Here is a 27,453-nt window from a genome sequence, read left to right as displayed (position 1 = left end):
TTCCTAGCTTTATTCTTAGCTGGTCTAAATGCTCAGAGCTTGAGCCAGAAATATGGTTTTTTCTTTTGCCTAGAATAGCAGTATATTTTTTTATAAAAAAATGTGTCAAAATTGACCTTTTTTGGTAGAAACCGTGGACTCTCTTGTCCACACCCCGCCACTGTAATAATAACTTTATATTCTAATATAATAACTCTGTAACTCTTTTTTGATTTTTTTTAAATGCAACTCTCTTTAGGTGGTTTATTATTAGGGGAGGGAAAAAACATATGTGGCGGTCGGTGGGTCTGAGTGGCGTGGTGGCTACTGCGACAAGCAGCACCAGACAAGTGGGTCCAGCGGTGGACTCAGGAAATATTTCAGGGGAGGCTTAACAATACTGCTGTTTGATTTTAAGTCTCAGCCCCCTACGCTATAAAACTTCATAGGAGCTCCACAGGGGTTCCACTGCTCCGATATGGGTAGGGGTGCTTGAGCCCCATGTCCGCCCCTGAGTGGGCCTGCAGCAAGAGCCATTTTCCCTACAGTGGCCGTCTGCGGTGCACGGCGCTGCTTGGCCCCACGGATTCGTGGTACGGCAGCAACGTTTTTTCGCCCCTGGCCCGGGGGAGCCAACCAGCGAACCTTCTTGGCAGCTTCTGGCTGTTGCGGAGTCGGTGGCGGCTCGGCGCGCCTGTGGTGTTCCAGGACCGTGTCCAGCAGGGCGGCGCGGTCTCAGAGGAGACGAGGACGTGCACGCTTTGTGCTCCGCGTACAAACACCCATGAGGGCTACAGCGCGCCCTGTCCGTGTGCGCCGGATGCGTGGAGGTGTAGCTGGATCTGGTCCACGGCGCTAGGCCGCTACGCCAGTGGCAGACAAAACTGCAACAGGGGCACAAGCCAGTACAGTAAACCACAAGGTGCTACTACCGACTAAAGATCCTAACCGACTAAAGTATTATTGTTTCATTTTTCACCTCACATTTTAAGGTTACTTTCCCTCACTTGGAACACTTATAAATTAATTAAAAAAAATACTTCAAATACATCCGTGAAGGTCAACATATTTTCGAGCTAGATAAAAACCAAGCCTTACTTATTTCTTTAAATTCTTTGTGTGCCACATATTTAATTAGACACTAAAAAACACTATAGTCATTGATAAAGTAGTTTTTCCATCCCAAAATAGATTAATATCTAGAATCACACTGAGTTAAAATATCTTAAGTTTAACTAACTTTATAGTAAAAAAAAGTAACGACAACTATGGCATCAAAGAAAACATTATGAGAATATAATTCATGATGTATCTAGTGATACTAATTGATGTCATAAATATTGGTGCTATTTTTCTATAAATTTGGTAATATATAACTTAAAATAGTTTGATTTAGGATAACTCTAGAAGTTGGTTTAATTTAGGATGGAAAGAGTACCAAATTTTATTCTATATTTATATTACTTATTTAGCACTCATAAGTTACCTGGTAGCATTACAGTTATACAACATAATGGCACCAGCCCAAAACAGCATCCGAGTCCACGTAGTAGCTGAGAAATGCCAAAAGTGACCCAATCTTTAGGACCACGGAGGAGCAGGGGGGATATAAGGTGGACCGAGTCCACGTAGCAGCTGAGAGTGCCACTGCGTTGGCAGCGGTTGCAGCTAGCAGTCGAAGGCAGAGCTCTCACGCGGACCTGGCCACCTGGGGCGCTTTCCCTCTCCTCCCTTTCGAACGAGAAGGCATCCGAGGTGGCCAGCCACGGTGATGGCTGCGGCGGCGCTGAGGCCGCACAAGGCTTCGCCGGCGCGCGTGCCCACGCGGTGCGTGGCCGCGCTCTGCGCCGCCTGCTTCCTCCTCGGCGTCTGCGGCGTCAACAGGTCTGTACGCCTTCGGCCCCCAAATCCGCCCGCCGCCCGCCCTCTCAGATAGAAGTCCCCCGCTCGCCTCCGGTCCCTCGCCCCGCTGCTTTTGCCTGCCTGCCGCAATCTAGTCCTGAGGCAATGCTCGTCGGTTTCAAGGTCGGGGTGCGGTGGTAATTGGTCTACATTTGTGTGCTTGTTGCAGGTACTGGGCTGTTCCTGAGCATCCCGGTTGCCCAGACAAGGTAATGCGATTTCTCCCCCTCTCTTGTCTCTTCCTGGAGTGTTCATATGGAAGCGCATTCACACATTTGCTCTCCAATTTTCCAGGCAGGCTCTGTCCACTCGAGTGCCGCGTTGAGCCAAGTGTCACAGACTCGCGAAGTCATCATGTAAATATCACAGGCTTCTTCAGTTCCTGAATCTATCTGGTTAAATATGGGGTTGTTATAATAAAGCGTCTTGGGGTTTCAATCGCAGGGCGTTGGATAAGACGATATCCGACATTGAGATGCGCCTGGCGGCGGCTAGAGCCGCCCAGGCGATGAGCCAGGGCTTGTCACCGGGTGACTCGGAGGGCGACCAGGGAACTGCGCGGCATAGGATGTCTTTTGTCATGGGCGTTTTCACCACTTTTGCTAACCGGAAGCGGAGAGATTCAATAAGGCAGACATGGATGCCACAAGGCAGATGCCTTTCCCCTGCCATTTTGTACCGTGGAGCCTTTTTTTTTTTCCTTTCATTTTTTCATATCTAAAATATTGAACATTTGTAGGTGACCAGTTGCGAAGACTGGAAGAGAAGGGCGTTGTTATCCGTTTTGTTATTGGACGCAGGTATGGACTTCTTTTGAGTTGGAGATAAAAACAGACGGTGACACAATGTTCTTCTTTAGTACTATATGTTCCTGAAATCTGGGGATTCTTTCTTGTAGTGCAAATCCAAACCCGGACAATGAGGTCGACCGTGCAATTGATGCAGAAGATAAAGAATACAATGATATCTTGAGAATTGTATGTTCAGTTCAGTTGATTAGTTTCAACTTTTCCCCTTTTCTTTGATCAGTGACTGCCAGTCAGCCAGCAGTGATGTGTTTCAACATTAATCATCCTATACAGAATCATGTGGAAGGCTATGGAGGGCTCCCTATGAAGATCCAGATGTTTCTTTCCACTGCTCTTACCACGTGGGATGCTGATTTCTATGTAAAAGCTGACGATAATGTTCATGTCAACATTGGTATGCAAAGACGGGACCCTTTCGACTTTGATCAATCAACTATAGTGCCGGTGCATCACACTGAGATTGGGGGGGCTCTTTCAATACAGGTATCACCGGATCGATTTTGGCGCGACACAGGATGAAACCTCGGGTATACATTGGCTGCATGAAATCTGGACCCGTTATTGCTAAAAAGTAATGCTCTATATTTGCAGACTTTCTTTTTCACATTTTATGGATTTTATTCACAAACATGGTTCATCTCCATAGCAGTTGAGAAAGCATTTCCACATTCACTCACTATAAGGACATTTCTTACTAGCAATTCCCTAACTGCTAATTTCATCTTACCAACATTTGTTTTCAGAAATGACATAATAAAGTTCCTGTCTAATGTTAACAGTGACTCCAAGTATTATGAGCCAGACCATTGGAAGTTTGGAACCGAGGGTAACAACTACTTTAGGCATGCAACACGGCAGCTGTATGCTGTCACCAGGGATTTGGCAACTTACATATCAGCAAACCGGTGAGTTTAAATGATGGTGTGGAATCCTATAGACCAGACTGTCCAAACTGTTTATTTCATATTTTCTGAACACCACTTTCAGGCATATCCTGCACAAGTATTCAAACGAAGATGTATCATTTGGCTCTTGGTTGATTGGGTTGGAAGTCGATCATGTTGATGAGAGAAGCCTTTGCTGTGGTACTCCCCCAGGTTGGCGTCTCCATTTACACTTCAAATTTCCATGCTTCTTTGGTATTTACTCCTGTAGCACCTAGTTAATTACTGCATGCTCATTGGGATAGTGGCATGATTTTGCTTAAACTTGAAGTTAGTTGCTTTACTGTACTGTTTAGTTGTGCTAGTTTTGTAGTTTTTAGTAGGAAAAGATTGATATGAAATGTGTAACAACTGCACTTTTTGTTAGTGAAAACTTGCTTTCTCCAGCTTTGTGTCCTCTGTTTACCAGCAATGTCCTCTGCTTACCAGCAATGGTCCCGTACTTCAACCAGACATGCTCATAGTTGACAAATTGGTGTTCAACAACAATCGTACCAATACAATCCAAGACCCCTGATCATGTACCGCTGCTCCTAGGCAGGACGGTGGCGCCTACCGCCTAGCACCTAAGGGATGCTTAAGGTCTAGGCAGCCACCTTGGGCAACAGTGGAGCCTGAAATTGAATGTTTCATTTATCTGAAGGCTACCGACACTGAGCAGTAGATGATTACTTTTGAACAAACTCAAGATACGATGATTTTAATGCCGCTTGGAAAAATTTTCCTGCCATTGTGAGTGTACTCCAATGTTTTCAGATCAGACGACTAAGGGCCCTCGATTAGTTTAGACCGATTAGAAAACTTATCGTCCGATAAGTTGCGACTAATCACGATTAGTCGTCCGATCAGACTAGCCGGACGACTAGTTCGGGGGAGGGAGAATTTGGCCCAGCTAAAGAATTCAGCCCACTTTAGCTGGCCCATTAGGGTTAAGAAGAAGAGGAGTGAGTGAGTGACCTAGTGGGAGTGGCAGCCGCACGGCACATTTCCAGCTCCCGCTGCTCTCTCTCGCAGCTGGCGGCGGCCTGCCTCTGGATCTCACTCGCCGGCGTCCGCAGCTCCGTCCGTGCCCCTCACCGGTGTCCGCAGCTCCGCCCGCAGCTCCGTCCGCAGCTCCGCCCGCGCCTCCACCTCCGCTCGCTCCTGTCTCCTCCCCTGCCGGGACCCAGTAGCTCTGCCCGCCTCTGAGGCTCCTTCCTCGACGCCTGGAGGACGGACACGGGAGGCCTCAAGCATCAAGATGAGCCACCAGTCCCACCACTCTGCCTCCTCTGAAGGTCAGCTGTCAGCACTCACCATCAGGCATTAGCAAGCAGCAGTTACAGGTAAGTGGCCAAATCACCATGATGATGATTCATTGCAAACATGATTACATGCCAAACTGTGCTTGGTTGCTTGCCTCTAACATTTACCTATTTATTATGGCCATGTTTACATATATTTACATCATATATATAGTATATACATTGTCGATCAGGCCATCTAGGCACCACCACCAACCACCAACCACCAACATAGCCTTTCAGGCCATCTAGGCACAAGGACGACTAAATGTCCGACTAGCCGATTAGACTGATTAGGACCGACTAATCGACCCTTATCGACGACTAATCGCGATTAGTCGTCTGATCGGTGGTCATACGACTAGCCTCGATAATACGATATGAAAACATTGGTGTACTCCTTGTTGACCTTCTAAAGCAATGAGCTTCTTGTCTGTCGGTCTCTCGATGTCATGGTTCTGTCCTTTTCACTTCACTGTTGCTGTAATTGGTACTATTCTTCCTCTATGAATGTACTCTCTGTACCTGATCAATCATCACTGCCAGCTCTGATCATTTATATGCATGCTTCCAGATGCACCTTGAAGGGAACCTTATGAACGCATGAGTGTTTAAACACCTATTTACCTTTCATAAATATGCCGCTAACCTCTTCAGCTAATTGTTCTCACTTCTCACTATAATCTGCACAAATGTCATGTCCCATCTGTGATGATCTTGCAGACTGCGAATGGAAAGCGCAGGCCGGGAACCCATGTGCGGCGTCCTTCGACTGGAACTGCACTGGCATCTGCAATCCGGTGGAGAGGATGACAGAGGTGCACCGACGATGTTGGGAAGGCCTTGGAGCCGAAGGGCACGCACAGTTTTGACTTTTGATAGCCAATAGTTGGCGGATCATTGTCGCACCATTTTTTTTTTGCTGTAGGGCCCTGTAAGTAATATGCGGAGATGAACCTGTATGCAATGGCTCAGTTTTTTCAGATGTGCAGCAATGCCATTGTTTCCTGTTCAGTTTGCGTGCGGAAATTGGGGTAGAACATTAGGAGTACAATCTGCCATTGAGTCTCTAATAACTGAAGATGATACCTCACTGGATGCTTGTCGTGAACTGGTTGATCTCTGAAGAATTCGCTCTGTCAGATTTGTCTGTGATTCTGAGTGGAGTATCAGGTTTCTCACGGAAAAGAAGAGAAATGGAAAGCTTTCTAAAATTCTACCAGAATACGTAGCTCCAATGTGTGTTTCTTTTTTCGATCACAACTTTTTCTCAAGTAAAGTATACATGACGTTGAGTTTTTTTTTCCCCATCTGTGTTGAAACAAAATTGCGGACACACCAGCTGAGTACATCTGTTTTAGATGGAAATACATGATGACGGCTGAATACGAGTACATGTGCAGCCACAGAGAGATATACATTGAAATATGTCATCACAAATGAATCAAATCAAATTATCACGAATACGAAAATACGGTACATGTCGGTGTACTCACACACGTGGCACCACGACTCGTCCACGGAGGCCAAGCAGCAGAGGCCAGGGGCGACACGAATCGCCGTCGCCTCCGGCGTCCGCCTCCTTCTCCAAGCAAACGGAACTGAAAAAAGGCCCGCCCCGGCGGCGCCACCCGACCTCCCTCTCCATCCACCGGTCACCTCCTCCCCTTGCCCCTCCGGCCTCCTCCCGTCTGGTCGTCACCCTACGCTCTGCTCCATCCTCCCCCCGTGTCCAACCTACTCCAGCTACATGGGAGCGCGGGCTCCCTAGGGTGTCTCGACCGCCGCCGCCATGTTCGAGGGGGTGGTGAGCCAGGTGCTCGATGGCCTCCTCCGCCGCTATGTCAAGGGCATCCAGAAGGAGCAGCTTAAGATCGGCATCTGGAAGGGTCAGTCCTCGATTCCCTCCCCCTCCTCTCTAGCGCCGCTTTTGCCCAACCGCCGCGCTGTAATTCGTGCCTGTCCTGTTTCCGCAGCATTAGTTTTGGAATTCTGTGGCTGCGTGCGTTGCTGCTCTCTTTTGGGCTTTTCATCAGTGTAGTACTCCTGCCTGATCAGTGTAGTTTTGGGTTTTATGTGTCAGTTTGCGCATTGTTAAGTGTCACGGTTATTTTGGCTTTCCGTTACTACTGGATGTTATGCTTTGAATTGCTAAGTAATTACTCGTAGTGTTAATACTCATGCGGAATCTACTGTCTATCTGATTGTGATTATGTTTCTGGTATACCCACTGATCTGCAGAAGAAATACTGCTCGAAAATGTAGAGCTGATTCTGGAAGCCTTTGACTACCTGCAGCTGCCATTTGCGCTCAAGAATGGTATCGATTTTTTAATCCAACTGTACTGATTTTCCTGTCTGTTAACCATTGCATGGTTGTAAACTTTTAGTTCTGTTCTACTGCTTTACAGGACGAATTGGGAAGCTAAGCATCCGGATTCCTTGGAAAAAGCTTGGATGGGACCCTATCATTATTGTCATAGAAGATGTCTTTGTTTGCGCATGCCCAAGGGAGGATTCTGAGGCATGTCATTGAATTTGGTCATAGTACAGTGCTCAATTCACTTTGTCATATCAAATATATGTGTTTCCACCCTTCTGACCAAATACATTCTTTGGTTCTTTATCAGTGGAGCTCAGATTCTCTGGACAAGAGAGAACTAGCTGGAAAGTTGGCCAAACTTAATGCCATTGAGCTTGCTAAATTTTCTAGAAGAGTTACAGGTCAGCAGCCTGCATACCCATGTTCCTTACAGGCTTTTTGAATTTATTGATTAGTGGTAGGGGGTTAGGGCTGGGATATGTCAGTGGGGTAGTTCTAACCGTCGACTAAAAAACATGAAGGGTTAGGATTAACCTTCCTTTGTATCCTAACTCTTGAGCCGTCTCTATATCCTCAATCTAAGTACCCTTTTGTTGGTTTAATAAATCTCAAAGGTCACTTTATCTTTATAATTTACTTCACTGCTAGCTCAACAACTTCAGTTGTGTCTTCTAGTGGTGTCTTTAGGTTTCGTGTTGTCACCATTTTTTATTTTGATTTATTTTGTTTTACCACGTGTCTTTTATATTCTGTTGAATACCTTGTCACTGAACTTGTAGCTTAGACAAAGCCTCACAAGTTTTCATGTTATATATACTAAGTATGTGTGTAAGATGTGTTTATCAAAGAACCTTCATAAAAAATGATTTGAAGATTTCCCATGATATACTCTATGTGATCACTTGCTAACATGTTTCTTGTACTCGAACTTATCATAATGTAACATAATTGCTGCAAGTCTCATCTCATGTGTGTTCAGAAGAGTTATGCAGTTTACACTATTCATGGTGTTCCCTATTATTTTGACTTCTAGATAACCAAACGGGACAGTCGTTTTTGTCCTACATATCAGCAAAGGTAACAAACTTGCATTATTTCATTTAAAGATCAGTAGTTTTGAAGGTTGTGCCGAAACATAGGTTATTTTATCACTTTTGTTTGATTTATGATGGCAGATACTGGACAGTATCCAAGTTTCTATGCGAAATGTTCATATTGTGTACATGGATACCCACAACGTTCAAGTATATCTCTTTTTTATTTTTCCAATTTCTGCTATTTAGTGCCTGTATAATTTCGTTTTGTTATTTAGTGTTGTGCATGGTTTTATTTCAGTTGTCGTCCAAGTTTGGTTTTATTATTTCCTCAAAATGATATCTCAACCTTTTTTCTAAAAAAAAATTTTACCATGAAGGTGGTCAAAAAATACCCAAGCTCATTTTTCATTGATGTCACAATGACTGCGGAATTTAATTTGTATTACCTTAGCGTTAGAGGTCCCTTTGATTTTCTTTTTCATGCACCCCTCTCAAGTCTTCATAGATCTAGTGGATCCAAAATCTCTCTCTCTCTCTCTCTCTATCTATCTCTATCTCTGAAATTGTAATTGGGTTGCTTGAAATAAAAAAAAATTCAAATAACATCTGTCGGCAACCTAGTTTTAGTAGACTTCACATCTATTTTCTACATCTAACATTCTGACCTTATGTGTTATCCTTTTTTTGTCTTTTTATTCCGTTGAGGCGTCAACTACTCTGACTTATGCCTATTTTCTTGGTGAAATGTTAATAGGGGAACTTCGTATTTGGTTTGGAATTCTCAAGTCTCTCAATACAAACAGATACCCAGAAGCAAAGTTTTACTATGTGAGTTCATCCAATCATTCCATTCCTTTTATTCTAGAAGCTGCAGTGAAGCAATATATTGAGAACAAACACTTCTACTATCTTCTAAATATAATGAAGCGCAGTTCTCCTGCGTTTTCAAGAGAAAAAAACAAACACTTCAACTATTCTAGATAAAAATCCATTCTTCTGTTTATACAACTTATTTGTCATCATTTGTCACTGAAGGTTAGGATTAGAAGGACATGTTTTGCTTAGAAAAAATATTTTTGAAAGAGAAAAGTGCACTGGTGGTCCTTACACTTGTCCAGCGTTGTCCTATGTGCTTTTAAAATACAGATCTAGGCCCATAACCTCAATCAGCAAGAAATAACATATGTGGCACTCTTGCATGGAGCCTGAGATGTTCCATGCTTTACTATGTGTTAATGGCCGTCGTTAGTTATTATTGTCATGTATAGTGCAATCAGGTGTCATGTTTGCATGCCTCACTCATAGGTTAAGTTTGTGATGATTATGGTGATTTGGACCTCGGGTGACACGCTTAACAAGTTTAGGGATCCAGATTTGTGTTACAAGAGTTGACGCCATGGAAATGCAAATGCCAAACTCTAGCTGGAAGCTGACTGAAACCAGTTTTCATGAAGGTACCTATATTTCACTAGCACCCTGGTTTGAGCCCTGGTGGGTGGCCTCCTTGACAGGAGACTCTACCAACCGAGCTATTGCTCGGTTCTCATATGCGATTACTAAGAAATAATGGAAAATGAGAAATGCTTGCAGTTATGTGAAGATGCCTTAGTGTTGCAATGCATTGGGAAATATTGCCACTTTACCAGCTTAAATTAAATATGGAAGCATACTGAAGAAACTATCATTTCACATGAATGCCTCCACTCTTGAAGGAGCCCAAAACTGCATGAGAATAATTTACTTTTAACTCAAAAGTTCTGCCTTTGGAGTTCCTGTGGTGCTCTAAATTCGCTTATGGAGCACTTAAGATACCTGATTTTATTTACGGATAAAGCTGCATGAATAGACTTATGTTTCTGGTTTGCAATACACTGAAATCTGTTAGGAAGTTCTTACAAAGCCGTTAAAATTTGCTCTTGCATATTTTCAAGAAACATTCTTGCCACATACTTTGTATGCTTAGACATTTTAGCATTTCATGCAGTTCATTCAAACATATTTGATTTTCTATTAAATATGTTAATGTTCATTGTCTTTCTGTGCAGTTCATTGATGGCTAGGTCAAGACAAGATGAAGTAAATAAGATAATAGAGATATCAGATGTTGGGATTTATTGTCATCAGTTGGAAGAACAACAGGACCTATGCCATGTTGGTGCTCTTGAAAATGGCCACTCAAGGGATGATTATCTTGTAAATCCATTTTGTGTGACTGTATCTGTGCTTGTAAGCGCATTCTTCAACGTTGATACTGTCATCAGTTTTCTTCATAAGGCTTCCACTGCTTTCTAACTACTCATATTTATTTAGTTACCTTTTTGCTGAATGAATATGACCAGCCTGATCTAATGCAATAATGTCTTCATTGTAGGCTAACAAAGCTGCCAAGCTTGATGGTACCCCTCAGTATGACATGACTGCAGAGCTAACTGCATTGGTTTGTTTTTTTTATAACTTCCTCTAGATGTGTAATTTTATAAGCAGCACATTTTATTTTATCATCAGTGAAGAACTTCAGTATCACCTGCTTATATTTTCATCTTGTTTCTGTAGGCCCTATCTGTTGATGAAATCCAGCTCCAACAAATCTTAAATCTTTGTGATTACTTCGCTATCTGTGCTTTGCGAACAAAGTAAGCTATTCTAATTTAGATGGCTAAAAGCCCCTATCCTATTTTCTTATTAAATGCATTACCATTTATTTTTATACGGAAATCATGAGTTTCTTTTGCTTTTGTTCTTCATAAAAGATACTATTCCTGCCTTGAAGACATTCTCTGTTCCACTCACCCTTGATCCTTCTACCTTTGAATGGATATGATTGTTATTTTTATATGTTAGAATTGCCACGATATAGCCAGCAAATGAGGGTATGTAATTTGTAGCAGATACTACCATCTGAGTAACCATCCAAGAAAAGGTTTCTGACAACAGTATTTTTACAATGGGACTCACGTTTTGAATATCTGGAACTCATTGGGTTTCTGATTTGTTGAATGTCAATATTGGATTGATTTTGAGTTACCCATAATTGCTGATTTAGCAAACAAAGTCTAACAATATTCCATAACTTCACAGATATGGTCGTTACCGTCCATCTCAAAGCTCTATATCTAAGAGATGTAAAGGTTGGCAGAGAATGTGGTGGCAATATGCTCAGAATTCTGTATTAGCAGATGTTCGCAGAAGACTGAAGAAAACTTCATGGCAATGGCGTTATTTGAAGCAGCGACTGTAAGCTTGATTTTCCATGTTCAATTTGATCACTGACATTTGAAATGAGAAGAAATACTGTATTAGTTGAATGGCGTAATGTTGGCATGATGAAATTGATCTTGGAAGTTGTTCGTTACAGCAATAAAGAAAAATATATGGTTTATGATCTTCTTTTGTGTCAAGGTTAGGTTGTCAATCACAGTAAATGCACTAAATTATTTGATGAATATGTTTTAGTTTCCCTTTTTCTGTTAGCAAGCATCAGGGGAGACTAAAACAAAGCATGAAAGCTATCTGCTGACAGATAGGAATATCAAACCAAAGTTCTCATAGATGATGTTTGAAATTGATGGCCTGTTTTCCTTTTGTAACCCTAGAAACACCACTCTTGATTTGAGTCCATCAGCAGAAGAAAAGACCTTAAATAAAAATTATAAATAAGCATACAACTTTTAATTAGATTTATTACAATTGTGAGAAACTTTCAATTTATGATTCATGTTCACTTGTTTGTACTCTCATTTTGTTCCTGTTGCTGTGTTACACTGCCACTTTGTTGTTTTGGGTCTTTCTTAAGGTAGAACCAACACTTAGTCTTTTGCTTATACAGCATTGTTTTTTCTACCACTTTCCTTGTTATTGGATTATAACACACATTTATATGGAAGCCTTTAGTTGTGTCTTTTCTATATGTTTGACAGGAATCACCTACTAAGATATGTCAAATTGTATAGAATGAAATTGGAGCTTTTGCAGAAAGGACAGGTATCCTTTTCCTGGTAAACTTTAAATTTTTCAAGTTTCCGAAGTAAACTCAATGAACATTTGCTGTAGTTTAGTGCAAGTGTACAATGAGCTTAAGGCTGGGTAGCTGTAATTTCGCTTGCTGATTCCCACATTTTTAAAGTTTACGCATAAGTCATATGCACATGAGCTTGTCATTTGTCCCTGCTGTGTTTGGCTGAAAGACCTGATTCTGACATTGAAACCACCTTATCTAATTTGGAATTTTGGTCGCACTCACTATAAAACCCCTTTTCAGGCTTCTTTCAGTTCATTATGCTGTAGATATTATTTCCCTATTCGAAGTAAACAAAACTTTATGGATGAAATTCTCTCTAGAGAATTTTGTCAATTAGATTTTGTTGAATCAGTAGATTGTTCCCTAGTGCGTATAAATATGGTTTCTGCATATCATTCTTCTCATGATTTTTTCATTGTTTAATGTTCACCATTTTTCAGATTGTTACTGAAGACATTCTACAAGTGTTGGAAAATATGGACAGAGAATGTGATATAGATGACATACTTAACTACAGAACAATTGCAGAGCAACAACTGCAGGTTGTTGATGATTCTATTAGAAGAACGTTGAGGGTGATTGTGAATTACATTTCATTCAGTTTAGTCATGTTGAAAATGTCTTTACCTAAGCATTTTTACCACTGTACATCCATATATGACATCAATGATTCATGATTGGTACAGCACTTGTCCTGGGCAGTACCTATTTAAGATGGTTTGATGGTGTTTGAACTTTTGTTATCCTTGTAACTAAGCAAATATTTGCTCTCCAAAGGGGCTTTAGTTTCCTGTTAGTACACACTGTAGAATAGAACAGAGAGATAAGGAAACACCACACACCCCCATGGGGGGGGGTGACCTTCATATATATATAGCCAATATGGCAGGATGTACATGCGTGTACATGCTTTACATAGCAGGTGCTAATCACACTGATTGTGTGGTTGCCTATTATATACTTGCCTAATATACACTTGCCTAATATATCTATCAGCCTCCCGCAGTCGAAGCGTCAGGATTCCGGATGCAGAGACTGGACCGAAAATCGTCAAACAGCTGAACCGGCAAACCCTTTGTCATGATGTCAGCGAACTGAAACCGTGACGGCACATGGAGAACTCGAACCTCACCGAGAGCCACCTTCTCACGGACGAAGTGGATGTCAATCTCGATGTGCTTGGTACGGCGGTGGTGGACCGGGTTAGCTGTCATGTAGACAGCGCTGACGTTGTCAAAGTAGACAACTGTGGCGGCCTTCAAGGGAACATGAAGTTCCTGAAGGAGTTGGCGAAGCCAACAGCACTCTGCAACCACGTGAGCAACAGCCCGGTACTCAGCCTCCGCACTGGACCGGGACACCGTGGTCTGCCGTTTGGACGACCAGGACACCAGACTGTCGCCGAGGAAGACGCAGAAGCCTGATGTAGAGCGGCGGGAGTCTGGGCACCCTGCCCAGTCAGCATCGGAGAGTATGCAATCAGCTTGTTGATAGGCCCAGTGCCGATGTGGAGGCCAGCCGACAGGGTGCCCTTCACATACCGAAGGATGCGCTTGATCAGCGCGAGGTGAGCTTCGCGCGGGTCATGCATGAAGAGGCACACTTGCTGTACAGCATAGGCCAGGTCGGGGCGAGTGAGCGTCAGGTACTGGAGAGAGCCGGCGAGACTCCGGTACGCAGCGGGATCAGCGACAGGAGCGCCCGCCAAGGCAGAGAGCTTGGCACGAGAGTCAACAGGTGTCGACGTCGAGTGACACTCGGCTATGCCCGCCTTCTGAAGAAGGTCCACGGCGTACTGCTGCTGGCTGAGGAAAAGGCCGTCGGAGGAGCGAGTGACGGATATACCCAGGAAGTGATGTAGTTCCCCTAGGTCCGTCATGGCGAACTCAGAGTGAAGGCGGTCGATGATGCGTCGAAGCAGAGCGGCCGAGGAAGCCGTGAGAACGATGTCGTCGACGTACAGCAGCAAGTAGGCGGAGGAGCCGCCCTCGGTGTAGATGAAGAGGGAGGCGTCGGTGGCAGAGGCGACGAAGCCGAGCTGTCGGAGAAACGTGGCGAAGCGTTGGTGCCACGCCCGAGGGGCCTGCTTGAGGCCGTAGAGGGAGCGCTGGAGGAGGCAGACGGCGTCGGGTCGTGCCGGGTCGACGAAGCCGGGGGGCTGCTGACAATATACCGTCTCATGCAGGTGGCCATGAAGAAAGGCATTCTTCACGTCCAGCTGATGGATAGGCCACTGACGAGAGGCCGCGATGCTGAGGACGACCCGAATGGTGGTAGGCTTGACGACGGGGCTGAATGGTAGCGGTGAGGTTGGGATAGCATAGACAACCGAAGACACGAAGAATGGCGTAATCTGGTGGCTGCTGGTAGAGTTGCTCATAGGGAACTCTATGGTGAATGGCTGAGCTGGGGCGCCTATTGAGGAGATAGGTGGCTGTGGTGAGCGCCTCGGCCCAGTATTTGGGTGGCATGTGAGCGTGGATGAGGGTGCAGCATATATCGTTCAGAGAACGGATGATGCGTTCAGCCTTGCCGTTTTGAGAGGAGGTGTAAGGGCAAGAGAGTCGTAGGTGATTGCCGCTGGAGGCAAAGAAGGTGGTGAGGGCATTATTGACGAACTCAGTGCCATTATCAGCCTGTACAGCCTTGACAAGAAGGCTGAACTGTGTGTGGACGAAGGCGCAAAAGTTAATGATGTGAGTGGCTACCTCGGACTTGCGGACGAGTGGGAACGTCCAACAAAAGTGGGTGAAATCATCTAGGATGACAAGATAGTACTGCGCACCAGAAATGCTAGCGACTGGGGACGTCCAAACATCACAGTGTACAAGCTCAAAAGGGAGAGATGAAAGTGAGCTGGAATTACCAAAAGGCAGCCGCACATGCTTGCCAAGTTGACACGGGTGACATAGAGTATGAGCTGATTTATGCATGAAATGGAATTATTGTGCCTAAGCAAATCTAGAGTGGCAGCTCCTGGATGACCAAGACGATGGTGCCATAGGTCGGTGGAGGTGGCGAGGTTGGCCTGTGGCATGGCGGGGACGGTGTAGAGGCCGTCGGAGCTATTGGAGCGAAGAATCACGCGTCTGGTCTGCAAGTCCTTAACAGAAAAACCAAACGCGTCAAATTCGATAGTGCAATGGTTGTCACGAGTGAATTGGCGAACTGAAAGTAAGTTGCGCACTAGGGAGGGGACAACAAGAACATTGCGAAGAGAGAAAGGGGAGGTGCGGCCAGGTAAATGGGAGTGACCAGAACAGGACACAGGCAATTGATGCCCGTTGCCAACAGTGATGGAAGGAGAGGAGGAGGGATGACGAGATAGAAGTATACCATCCGAGTTGTGCATGTGGGAGGTGGCGTCGGAGTCCATGACCCAGCCGGAGTTCTGGAGCGCCATCTGGTTCAAGGCGGCAATTAGGCCGGCCTGATCCCACATCGGTGGCGGTGGAGGGGCAGCGAAGTGGGCCTGCGGGTTAGCACCCATAAGCCCCTGGTGGCGCCCGCCCTGGGCATTGGGGTGCTGCCAGCCGCCGCCAGGGCGAGGGCCCTGCTGCCAGTCGCCATTTGGAGGAGGAGCACCGCCCTGGGGGGGCCACGGGGTGTAGCAGAACCAGGGCACCATGGGGCGGTTTCCCCGTGCTGTTGACCGCCACCGCCGCCCTGCTGCCAGCCGCCTCCGCCGCCCTGTTGCCAGCTGCCGCCGCCGCCCTGCTGCCAGCCACCCTGGCCACGCCAGGAACCCTTCTTGCCGCCCTTGCCTCCCCCTGAACCCTTGGAAGGGGCACCAGAAGGAGCGCCGGAAGTGGAGGAATGGCACTCGGCAGATGTGCAGCTAGAGCCGGAGGCGGCGACCATAGCGGAACCCGCCGTGGTCTTCTCGTCGTTGGCGAGGTGCAGTTCCTTGAGGGAGAGCATGTCGCGCGCCCTGGAGAAGGAGGGCAGCACGGTGGCGTTGGCGATGTCGTCGGCGGTGGCGCTGAAGCGCGGATTGAGGCCGCGGAGGAGACTGAGGACGAGCTGCTTGTCGTCGATGGTTTCGCCGACGTCCCGGAGGGCAGCAGCCTTGACCTTGAGCGTCTGGCAGTATTCGTCGATCGTCGAGTCGCCCTGCTTTAGGGAGTGAAAACCCTCAAGCAGGAAGACGGCCCGGGGTGCGCGATTGGAGCGGAACAGGGCTTCGATTGCCACCCACAGCTCGCGGGCGGTCTGGTTCTCATCGGTGATGGCCAGATCAAGAACCGAGTCGTCGACGGTGTTCAGGATCCAACCGCGGACAGTGCACTCGGCAATTGGCCACGATGGATCATCAGCAGGGGGAGCAGCAGACTCGCTGATGTGTGGGAGGAGACTGAATTTCCCACACAGAGCCTTGAAGAAGGAAGCTCACTTGGTGAAGTTGGGATGCTTCATCTCCAGAGTCACCGGGATGTGAGTCTTCACGTTGACGGCGGTGTAGGGGTGGACGAGCACAGCCTGCGGTGCCGCGGCAGCGGAGCCGTCGGCGGTGACAGACATGTCGACCAGGTGGTGTGGCGCACCGACGGGAGAAGGGTGGACGGCGGCGTCGGAGTTCAGCCGCCGGGGAAAGGTGGAGAGGAGAGAGGAGCGGAAGCAGAAGGCCGGGATCTGATTGATCACGCGGTCTGTGATACCATGTAGAATAGAACAGAGAGATAAGGAAACACCACACACCCCCATGGGGGGGGGGGTGACCTTCATATATATATAGCCAATATGGCAGGATGTACATGCGTGTACATGCTTTACATAGCAGGCGCTAATCACACTGATTGTGTGGTTGCCTATTATATACTTGCCTAATATATACACTTGCCTAATATATCTATCACACACTGTTGGAAGGCAACTGCTGTGAGCTGCTTAAAAAAAACTGATTGAAGGCACTTGCCTTTAAGGCCTATCAAATTGCATGTCGTGTATATGTTCCTTAAAGTGAGACTGAACCAGGGGTATCATAACATTTTTGGGTGTAGAAAGTAACTTAACATCATATTTATCTAATGCATGCAATATTGGAAGGTATATATCTTTAGTTGCTCAGCCTTCACATTTTCAGCATAACCATGATGACATAGTCCTTTATTCTTGTTTAATAAGAATGTATTTGCCTTGTTTTTTGGGTGCTATCTATGGTAACACTTCACTGATCATTGGCAGGAATCATTGGTGAAATCTTCCAAAGATACTCATAGTCCAGGAAGTCCTCGAAGCAATGAACAGTTGACAGGGGCAAGCCAGGGATGGCTAAACTGGCTTTCTCTTGGAATGCTTGGTGTTGGTGGAACAGCTGACAGTAGCTCATTTGCTGGTGTTATTTCTGAAGACATTATTAAGGTTATATTATGTGGTTAACCAATTTTGTGCAATCTGCAGTAGGAGCAGGCCGTTCTAAAATCTTTGTTTTCCATTTTCAGGATATATATGAGGGAACGGAATTTCATCCAGTTTCTTCTGCTGAAAATTGTTTGAAGAAAGAAAACTACTATTCTTTGTTTGTTAGACTATCTATTTCTCGGATAGTCACGACTGTCACCTCCAGGCAAGTGCTGCAGTTTGTTTTCTTTTCTGGCCCCCTCCACGACTAATAATGTAACTAATTTAGTGAATATGGCATGCTGTCATGTTCTTCAAAAGCACTGAGTAAAGCCAATTACTCAAAAAGTTTGACACATCCAGTAATTATTTCTATTACAGCTATAAAGATGTGGTTGACACTTGGTCTTTATAAGAGTTATAACAACTTGCGAGGGAGGAAAATACATCAATTTAAAAGATGCATCGCTGTGGCAATTGAACTCTACAAGCAGCTTTGTGAAATACTGATGTGTTAAGTCTTCGTAGAATTCTTTCTGGCCTAATTGAGAGTTCTGACAACTCGCACGAAAACTGCCATCATAAAGCCCATTTTTTCATGTACTGGATAACTCAGGCTGTGTTCAGTTATTTTGTAAGGGTGCCCAAAACGCCCCTTATCTAGTTATCCTTAGCTTAACCAAAATCCTTTAGGCCAAAGCAAACTTGTGGTAGCTAAGATTGAAACCCAATAAGACACACAGGAACCAAGATAAGATAGTAAAGTATACAGAAATGCTTTTACTTTGAGCTTGAATAAATGCTGTTTTACTTCTGGTTATTTTGTTCTTTTTATCATATGCATATACTATATTTAGCATCCAATGGTCAAGATTTCTTTTGCTGCGTAAAGTTCACTTGTTTAGTTGTTCTTGCTTCCTGCCTTTTCCTCTTTCCTCTTTGCTGGAGGCTGGAGAAACCTGGGTCTTCTGGGCCTTTCTTTAGCTCTTCTTTTATTTTCTCAAGCGAGACGTGTTTCCTTTTTTGCTTTTCTTATATATATAAATAAATATTTACAATAGTAGGGGCTTCCCCTACTGTTTTCCCTAAAAATACTTAAAGAGGGATGAGGGGCCCTTTGTTATCGACTAACTTTTCTACCCGCATTGATGGTCTAGGGGGTTTGGCATGAAGCTTGTAGATACAATGTTTTCTGGGCTTGGCATGGAATGTAAAATATGGGATGATTCAGCAACTATTCTTGCTTGGCTTGATTCTCTTCAGGTTATCAACCCACTGAATGAAACAAAAATCTTACGGGCTGAAAAGGTACACCACAGTTTAATCCTCAGATCTTTTTGTCCCCTCTTGTGGGTTGGTTATATTTATTAAATTGATTGATATATATTTTAGTGTAGCACTGGTGATGGTCTTGGGGCACCTGTTATCAGTATCCAAGTTGATTTTCCCAAGTCAAACGAAAGATCGGAAGCTTCAACAAGAGTACTTATGTTCTTTCTATTCAGTTAAAAGAGAAATTTATTGCATATGTGGTATTCATAAATGTTGATTATAGGTATGTTGTCGTGTTTCATTTCAGGTCGTTGTCCAGGAAATCAGTGCCATCTATGAACCAGAATTCTTTGTTAATGCCCTGCACATCTATGATCTGTTTTCCTCTTTCCAATTTCAGCATGATAGGGTAAGTATTTAAATACTGCTAACATTGGTAATGAAGAAAGAGATGGATACAATAGCCAATAATGCAAATGATTTCTCAAGTGAGACTTTTTGAAAAGGTTTGGTAGTAGAATAGAATTTAGAATGCTTGCTGTTGTTACCATAACCCTCTGTAATTTTTTTGTTCGTTTGGAAAAATGTAAATTCAGTTCCTCTTTACTTCTATAAGATTATTAGATCAGCTACCTTGTGACGCCTGCCTTCAGTCATATAATGTTTTTTGTTTCCCTGGACCTGACATTAGCTCATTTATTATTTCCTTATTGGGCCATCGAAATACTTAACTATACTGTATGCTGGGTAGAGAGACCTGGCATATTTCATGCAAATCTTCCTGGGAGAAATGTTATGGATTGCTATCCTGATTAATGCAGGTGGTTTCTTCTCTAAATCGGTTCGATAATTTGGGAACAAGACTTGTCTCCAAACTGAAGTATCTCCTCATCTCCCCTTTCCTTTTCTGTTCACACTGCACTATGCTTGTACAAGTTGAGTAACATTTTGATCATAATTCAAGGTACATGTCTGCTAATCGTAAAAAACTTAATTGGGATTTGAGGATTCATCACTTCGTCATTAGGCTACCATCACAGAATTGTGAAAGGAAAGAACTTGCCATGGTATGTTCTAATGCTGAATAACATTGCCTTGCATTTTTTGCTCACGTCAATACCATGATATTTATGTGCACATAAATTCTACAGATTAAGTTCCCAAATTCATGTTTGAAACTGATGGATACCAATTTTCCCTGGACCCAACCGGAACTTGATAAACTGGCCTTGTTTAATTTATTTCAAGTTTGAAATTCAAATTTGACATTTGATATGTTTGTAAATAAATCATGTAAGTAAGCAAAGTTGGAGGATGCAAGAAATATATTATCATTTTGATAATATAAGGCCCCATTTTCCTGTAATATTGTTTCAAAATCTCAGGCTCCTACAAAAATACAAAATTAAATGATGCACTGGCTTAATGTTTTCAGAAGAAAAGATTATTCTAATGGGTCTTAATTATTGTACCGTCTCTATTTAACTTCAATTGGTTGATTCAGTAGCTATTTTCTTTTATCATTGTGCAATTATTGTAATTGCAGGTTGTTGATGTTGGGGATGTATTCATTCAGTCTAAAGATACAATTGAGGATATTTCTCGAACACAAGAAAGCAATTCCTTTCTTGACCACATATCAAAAAGCCTTCCTAGTTATTTTTCTGATGATCTGTTACTTGGTATCCAGTTGGATGAGCTTTATAACCAGTTTGAGGTTGGCCTTACTGGGTTTCAGGTCAGACATTGTGCATGGTTTATTGTTCCGTTTTTTGGTTATTCAATAACTATATGAAACAACAGTAAATGAATGATTGCAGGTGAAGGTATTGCTGCCTGACAAACATAATTTTTCCTCTACACTGGTTAAGCTTGATGCTTCCATTGCACTTCGATTGTGTGTATTCCTAGATGAACCAGTGCTAAAACAATTGGAGGTAAGATTTTTGAAGGACGGTGACTCATTATGTCTTTAATTAATGATCTATTTTTGGTAATAGCTATATAAGTGTATAATAAAGTTTGTTCACCCTAGTTTTTGCAATGTGATTTGTCTGCTTACGTTATTCTCTGCCAATGTAAGTTTCTGTATTTCTGAACTATCGTTTTGGCAGGTCGGTTTTATTGTGCCATTTATTGATGTATACCTCTCTCAGACAATGTACAGTGCCATTGTTAATTTGCCTAGAATGAAAGAAACTAACCTTGTCAAGAACAGTGTGTTTGATAATCCCAAGACACATGGACACAAGAAATCGGCCTTAAATGTGTCTGTGTCTCTGAAGCTAGCCAAGTTGGGTTTACAGGTTGACCTTGATGGTAATTGTGAGGAAAGTTCAGGTCTCATTGTTGGCATTGAAGACATTGATATCAGGTTAATAATTGGCTACTAATTTTTCAACCTTGAATCATGACTATTTTCTGTTCTTTTATGTGAGTTGCTGCTGTGATTTCTAGGTATGCTATCTGCGAATTGTCAGACCTTTCTCTTGCCATGAAGATGGTCAATGTTACTTCCAATTATCGGAAGGATGAATCAGATTCACATGTGCTATGCTTATCTGGGAACTTAACACGATGTCCTGAAAATTCTGTTGAAACTTGCTTGAATCTGCATTATAGAACTCATAAGCATGATGATCAAATGCATCATTTATACCAGCTGAATTTATGTGATGTTGATCTGCATGTTAACCCATCTGTTATTGGTCAGATACAGACGTTTTTGAGAAAACTTGATTCAGGACCTTCAGTTGGCAGTGATGCTGAATCCACAATGATTGGTCAGAGTTCCATGAAATCCGGGGCAACTAATGGCATACTTCCCAAGTTTTCCTTGTCAAATTTATGTGGTGCAGATGGCACAGTATTCGCAGGAGTTTCTGTTGACCACTTCCCCTTTTTAGTTGCAGATTACTGTTGTGGATATAGTTTTGGGTGCTTAGGAGCTCAAGATGTTGAAGCACAAGAAAGTTTATACTCAAAGAATGAGCAATGTCATGACACTTCAGGTGTGAATGGTTATCATGCATCAGATCTTGCCAGCAATACACACGGTAAAACCCAGCATTCAAATTGTTCATCCACCTCATCAAATGACCCCAAGAATGCCAGCAGAACTGTTCTGGATCTATCACTTATTTCTGTTAGAGTACATTTTCCTGAATCATGTGGTACTTTAGCAACAATAACCATTCCTGAATCTATATCAGCACTCACTTATTTTGATGCAAGCTCATGGGATTTACTACTGTCTGCTAAAAATTTGACTCTTGCTTCACCATGGACTCCACCAAATATCCATGAGCTGCTCTGGGGCACATCTTCACATCGCAATGCTAGTGCACTTAATGTTCGAGTTAAAAAGGACTTACCTGCACTGTCAACCGAAGTATGTGTTGGAATTCAAAATGTTTGTTGTGTATTGCCATCCAAGTTACTGGCTATGTTTGTTGGATTCTTTTTGTTGGATGATTGGAATCCTATTGCAGAACAGGAATTCCCTGTGGCAGGTAACAATCTTGAGTGCTTGGGAGAATCACATGACTGTGTAACATACAAATTTGAGATCAGTGATTGTGTTGTAATTTTTCCTGTGAAAGAGCAAGATTTCTTTTGTCTAAAGCTGGAGGTTCCACATTTTTTCTGTGAGTTCATTGCGACTGGAAGCTCTGTAGAATTTGCAAAGCGTATCCCCAAAGAATTCTTCAGTTCGGAGTGCATAGTTTCCAGAAGAGTTGATGTCATCTGCATATATGCAAGAAATGCATCCATATCACTTCTAATTGTCAGCGACCATACAGATTTTATGCTGAAGCTTGATGAGAGCATTCCTAAGAGAATCCATTCTCTTATTGAAAAACTTGATGCTGGCATATGGATTCAGGTTCCTTGCAAAGATATACCATACTCCCAGCAGCCTACTTTACCCACCTCAATTATGAGCAAAATATCACGATGCAACTTGATTGCCGAAGGTACCAGATCATCATTGAACTTGTTTTTCAACTTCTTCAAATGTATTTTTTTGTAATATTAGCTTTAACTTTGTCAAATCTTATGCAGATCTATATTTTATAAATGGGATGGAGACAGTTATTGGTGTTGTTGACCAGTTGATTTCAATCGGCAATGAAAGTAAAATGTACAAAGGCAATGCCTTGCAGTTTTTAGATCATAGAAGTTTCTACAAGGGCAACCCTGACCCTAATGAGTGTACCAATCTCACTATTTCGATCAAGGATCTGATGATTCTCTTGGGTCAGTCTAAAGATAAAGTAGCACTGGAGAGGATTGCCACTGCAAACATGGAGTTTGATGTTTCTGCTGTACTAGTTGGTGAAAAACCAGAGCACATGAACTTTGATGTTGTTTCTTTAACGCTGCAGTCATCCGGTGGTTACACTCTCATCTCCATTGTTTCCGATGGGCCATTATCTCCTGTTTTCGTCAAGTTTACAAAGCACCATGCTGGACAAGATGAGATATTACTAAGTGTACCCCTTTTCGAGGTCTGGTTATATTTACAGGATTGGAATACGATTATCAATCATTCCCATTCATATGTGAAAACAGACGTAAACAGTACGCCTGTGGAGCATGCAGCTGCTTTGTCTCAGTTTCCAGAAACGGCATCATCACCACTTATTGCATCAGAATTTGGTTCGCCAGATGACTTCAACTTAGTGCTAACATGTGAAACTATTGCTGGTGTACTCCATATACCTATCTGGGGGAAAGAAGAAAATCACACAAGCAATCACATGGGTGTGACTCCTTTTCCAATGGAAGTGGGCACTCATCATGAGGCAGATGATATTCAATATTGTGAACCAAAAGTTTGCAAGTTTGTCACCTTAACTTTTGAGAGTAAACATTTTGTGATGATGTCAGGTGATAGCTGCATGAATTTTAAATGTGATTTAGAGAGATTGAAGGTAATGCTGGAAATGATTCAAGAGAATAAGGGTACCTCCGTTCCATTTGTGCATATATCTAAGGTTAAATCTTCTGGTTATGTTCATCAATCAGAAAGGAATTTGGAACATCTTTCTGTTGACCTACAAGCTGAATACATGGATGTTAGTTTTTCACACCAGATATTTAACTTCTGGCATAATATGGAACTCAAATTTCCTGCTGCATCATCTGCATCCTCTTTTTATTCCATGGCATTCAAGGCAGGATTGAGGAAAGGGTCTCTTCTGCTAAATGATGGAAGGGTAAGCTCTGTAACTGTGCTGCTTGTTCCTTTACTAAACATAAACTAGGTGCTTGTTAAATGCTGGGAATGTTTGGTTCTGGTATGTGCATTAATATTATTGGAAGTTGATCTTACGCCAACATTCAGAAGATAAAAAAACAATTCAATGATATTGACTTTGAGAAAAGCGCATAATGTAATATTGTGAATACCACAAAATGGAAACTAACTAGTACTAGCTATTATAAGATATTAGAATATATGGCTAATTTTGTAATCGGAGATCATTATATAATTTTTTAGCTCATAGAGCAGCATGGTGCTGATATGTTTTGACCCAAAGAAGAATTTGGACCATCAGACGGGATCAGGCACAGCACGGATAATTATGTTTATGTTTGCTTCATTAATTGATGATATTAGATAGGTTTGAAGCATCTTGAATTCAGTAAATAAAACAGATTTGTATATGTTCTCCTGAGCTTTTTATACATCAATATGCTGAGTTACATAAGTTCCATTCAAGCTCTAACCTGCTCTTTATTTTTCTTGGCAATGCTTTTGACAGTGGAGCAGTCATGGACCTGTAATAGAGACCTTATTGAAGAATTTAACTGTGCAGTTTAGTCAAATGAAGGATAGGACAGAAATTTCTGCTTTTGTTGACCTTTTAGTAAATTACAATAACATTGACAAGGTAAAATACTACAATGTTCCTGCCTCTTAAATTTTCGCTATGATAGCGCTGAAATAACAACTTATATATTTATAGGTTATGTGGGAACCTTTTGTAGAACCCTCAAGATTTCAGTTACATATGCTAAGAAAATGTGGTGATTGTGGACTGGATATATCACCCAGTACTGATGTGTGTTTAAGTTCAAGCAAGCAGCTTAATCTGAATATATCAGAACCTTTAATTGAGGTATGTGAATGTGATTTTTTTTCTCTTGCCATGCGTTGTTCAAGAAAAGAAAATTTCTCTTGCCATATAGCAAATGGCGTACTCCCTCTGTTCCAAATTGTAAGTCGTTTTGGCTTTTCTAGGAATGCGGCTTTTGCTATGAACCTAGATGTACGCTATGTCTAGATACATAGTAAGAATTGTGTATCTAGAAAAGCCAAAACAGCTTAATGTGGAACAGTGAGAGTATTCTGTTATAAATCCTAATGATATTATTGGTAATTTAACTGCCAGTAAAAAACTCGATTCAACAATCAGGATAGTAGACTCTGTAATGACTATAGTCAGAGTACAACTCAAGATCCAACATTTGAAATCACTTGGATGAAATCACATTCCTAGGAGTGTGTATGTGTGCGTGTGTTTTGTAAGGGGTTCCTAAATCCCCACTTTTTTTTCTTAATACAATAAAGCATTGCTAGAAAAAAAAAGGTCATAAGTGTTTTGGACGATTAGATGCATCTTTGTACTTGTACTCAAATGGTTGTATGCAAAGCTTTTCCCATTTGGATTATATCTGCTACATATCTGGTTTTAAGGAAAATGAGAGGTAGGAGCAGAATTTGGGCCTTTCGGGATTTGGGTCACTTGAATCAGTTGAGGAACACTTAGAATTTAGAATTTACCTATGAGACACAATTTTTTAATTTATTGTTTTGAACTCTTCATTTGCATGTGTAGGCTATCCTCAGACTTAGCCAGATGATTACAGATTCTCTTGATCCAAGTAATGGTAGTGGTCTTCGGGAAGATCCTGGAATCTTGAGATTAAGCCATGATGATGTTCGTACCAGAAGATATGTGCCATACATTCTCTCGAATGACACATCATTGCCCTTTAGGTTCAAGGTGTACCGTGGTGCTGTTAATTCAGATGGTGTTGACAGTTTCTCTGTAATAGATGAAAACTCTGTACCGGCAGGGTATGCTGTCCCAATTTACGTCAAAGAAACTCTTGATGATTTTTTCTTCCAACACAGAGAAGCGCGATCGTCAGACCATCTCATCGAGAAACGAATGAGTGCTGTATCACACTATATGATCTCCATAGAGTTTGATGGAACATCAGGCCCTTCAAAGCCAATGTCAATGGACCTTGTGGGCATTTACTTCTTTGAAGTAAATTTCTCTTCAAGTAAAAAGCCAATTCTCGGCGAAGAAAGTTTTGGAGCATTTTCGTCTAATGGAAAAGGCAACGATGGGTTAATTGTGCCTGTGGTGCTCGATGTTTCCTTACAGAACTACAGCAAACGTATACGAGTTTACTCAACGGTAATGACTAATGCCCATTTCAGTAGTCAGTTACTACACCATTGGATGCATACACAGATTAATGGCCTCCTTTTCTAGGTAATACTATACAATGCAACATCAATGCCCCTCGAATTGAGGTTCGATATACCATTTGGTCTTACATCAAAGGTACATAATCTTCGACATCGTAACCATTTCAAAATTCAGATGAAATTATTATTAGGAAGTCAGTAGTTGCACTTCTATGCCTTTAAATTTTTCACCTCTATACAAGGTAAATAGTTTCCACCAAAAGAACCAAATATGAGATTTCTCAAGAAACTTTATTCTGCAGGTAATAGGGCCCATTCCTCCAAACAAAGAAATTCCACTGCCGGTTCATTTGTCTGAAGCTGGCCAGATTAGGTGGCATCCTGTTGGCAGAACATACTTGTGGAGTGAAACGCGTTCCTTGTCAAGTTTACTTTCACGTGAAAGCAGGGTTGGGTTCATGAAATCATCTGTTTGCTATCCTTCTCACCCTAGTAATGATCCATTTCGTTGTTGTGTATCTGTTGAAGAATACAATGTCCCTTCATCCGTTAGTACCCAGAAAGGCCAGTTGTGCAGTGAAAGATTGAACACACAAGTTTCTGGAAGTTCTACTCCAAATATTTTTAAGCAAAATTTGACAAGGACACATTTTATACGGCATGTCAAGCTTAATACTCCGCTTCTCATAAAGAACTATCTCCCTGTTTGCATTTCCTTGGCAATAGATAATGGTGGGTCTGCACGTGTAGTTTCACTAAAGGAGGTAAGCTTCTGGTGCCATGCATATATCTTACCTCAGCCGGTTTGGTTTTTCATTTCAAATTTGTGACTGAATTGTATTCACAGGTAGGGTCTGCCTCTATTTTTTTTGTTGATCCCTCCAACCATCTTGGAATTACAATTGATATCCAAGATTATAGGTCCTTGAACATAAAGTTTCCCCGGGCTGAATCATTCTCTACTGCAGCGAAGTCAAATGGCTTCAAATTCTCCATAACAGAGTCGATTACTTTCTACTCGAATTTGTCGAATTGTATGTACTTTGGGCTTTTTTTTAAAAAAAAAACTTAAGCCCACCGTAATAAAGTTCTGA

At 42.6% G+C, this 27,453-nt stretch overlaps 2 protein-coding genes across 6 annotated transcripts in view; both read left to right on the top strand.

Moving 5' to 3' along the window:
- The first annotated feature begins 1,632 nt into the window (after positions 1 to 1,632).
- LOC136533836 (beta-1,6-galactosyltransferase GALT31A-like) lies at positions 1,633 to 6,037 on the top strand. Its single transcript, XM_066526349.1, has 11 exons — positions 1,633 to 1,863; positions 2,051 to 2,090; positions 2,176 to 2,237; positions 2,326 to 2,531; positions 2,621 to 2,681; positions 2,780 to 2,858; positions 2,964 to 3,084; positions 3,174 to 3,261; positions 3,470 to 3,595; positions 3,678 to 3,787; positions 5,641 to 6,037. The coding sequence occupies exons 1-11, from the start codon at positions 1,751 to 1,753 to the stop codon at positions 5,787 to 5,789; spliced, it is 1,155 nt and encodes a 384-aa protein (XP_066382446.1). The 5' UTR covers positions 1,633 to 1,750; the 3' UTR covers positions 5,790 to 6,037.
- Positions 6,038 to 6,419: 382 nt separating this feature from the next.
- LOC136533837 (intermembrane lipid transfer protein VPS13-like) overlaps positions 6,420 to 27,453 on the top strand; it is a 31,505-nt gene continuing 10,471 nt past the window's right edge. The window contains exons 1-31 of one of the 5 annotated variants that reach the window (XM_066526354.1): positions 6,420 to 6,806; positions 7,159 to 7,236; positions 7,328 to 7,440; positions 7,547 to 7,640; positions 8,273 to 8,316; positions 8,415 to 8,483; positions 9,031 to 9,104; positions 10,322 to 10,502; positions 10,648 to 10,713; positions 10,830 to 10,909; positions 11,355 to 11,510; positions 12,194 to 12,257; positions 12,735 to 12,869; positions 17,479 to 17,655; positions 17,736 to 17,860; positions 18,792 to 18,942; positions 19,027 to 19,116; positions 19,190 to 19,315; positions 19,728 to 19,786; positions 19,871 to 19,973; positions 20,453 to 20,644; positions 20,727 to 20,843; positions 21,021 to 21,280; positions 21,364 to 22,883; positions 22,972 to 24,128; positions 24,678 to 24,806; positions 24,882 to 25,034; positions 25,755 to 26,345; positions 26,424 to 26,495; positions 26,662 to 27,123; positions 27,207 to 27,393. In XM_066526354.1, coding sequence (XP_066382451.1) covers positions 6,710 to 6,806; positions 7,159 to 7,236; positions 7,328 to 7,440; positions 7,547 to 7,640; positions 8,273 to 8,316; positions 8,415 to 8,483; positions 9,031 to 9,104; positions 10,322 to 10,502; positions 10,648 to 10,713; positions 10,830 to 10,909; positions 11,355 to 11,510; positions 12,194 to 12,257; positions 12,735 to 12,869; positions 17,479 to 17,655; positions 17,736 to 17,860; positions 18,792 to 18,942; positions 19,027 to 19,116; positions 19,190 to 19,315; positions 19,728 to 19,786; positions 19,871 to 19,973; positions 20,453 to 20,644; positions 20,727 to 20,843; positions 21,021 to 21,280; positions 21,364 to 22,883; positions 22,972 to 24,128; positions 24,678 to 24,806; positions 24,882 to 25,034; positions 25,755 to 26,345; positions 26,424 to 26,495; positions 26,662 to 27,123; positions 27,207 to 27,393 — 6,922 coding nt within the window. In that variant the 5' untranslated portion in view covers positions 6,420 to 6,709. The remainder of the gene's footprint in view (positions 6,807 to 7,158; positions 7,237 to 7,327; positions 7,441 to 7,546; positions 7,641 to 8,272; positions 8,317 to 8,414; positions 8,484 to 9,030; positions 9,105 to 10,321; positions 10,503 to 10,647; positions 10,714 to 10,829; positions 10,910 to 11,354; positions 11,511 to 12,193; positions 12,258 to 12,734; positions 12,870 to 17,478; positions 17,656 to 17,735; positions 17,861 to 18,791; positions 18,943 to 19,026; positions 19,117 to 19,189; positions 19,316 to 19,727; positions 19,787 to 19,870; positions 19,974 to 20,452; positions 20,645 to 20,726; positions 20,844 to 21,020; positions 21,281 to 21,363; positions 22,884 to 22,971; positions 24,129 to 24,677; positions 24,807 to 24,881; positions 25,035 to 25,754; positions 26,346 to 26,423; positions 26,496 to 26,661; positions 27,124 to 27,206; positions 27,394 to 27,453) is intronic. The other 4 variants (XM_066526353.1, XM_066526352.1, XM_066526351.1 and 1 more) reach the window with 4 other exon arrangements.

Source organism: Miscanthus floridulus, unplaced genomic scaffold (genome assembly GCF_019320115.1).
Source record: "Miscanthus floridulus cultivar M001 unplaced genomic scaffold, ASM1932011v1 os_1248_3_4, whole genome shotgun sequence".
Classification (NCBI taxonomy): Eukaryota; Viridiplantae; Streptophyta; class Magnoliopsida; order Poales; family Poaceae; genus Miscanthus; species Miscanthus floridulus.
This window is presented reverse-complemented; position numbering and strand designations above follow the sequence as displayed.

What these genes read in the sequence shown, in the direction of transcription:
- LOC136533836 (XM_066526349.1), top strand. Translation starts at nt 1,751, where the DNA reads ATGGCTGCGGCGGCGCTGAGGCCGCACAAGGCTTCGCCGGCGCGCGTG. An exon ending in GCAGACATGGATGCCACAAG is followed by an intron (nt 2,532 to 2,620) that starts GCAGATGCCTTT and finishes GAACATTTGTAG; the next exon opens with GTGACCAGTTGCGAAGACTG. An exon ending in ACTTACATATCAGCAAACCG is followed by an intron (nt 3,596 to 3,677) that starts GTGAGTTTAAAT and finishes CACCACTTTCAG; the next exon opens with GCATATCCTGCACAAGTATT.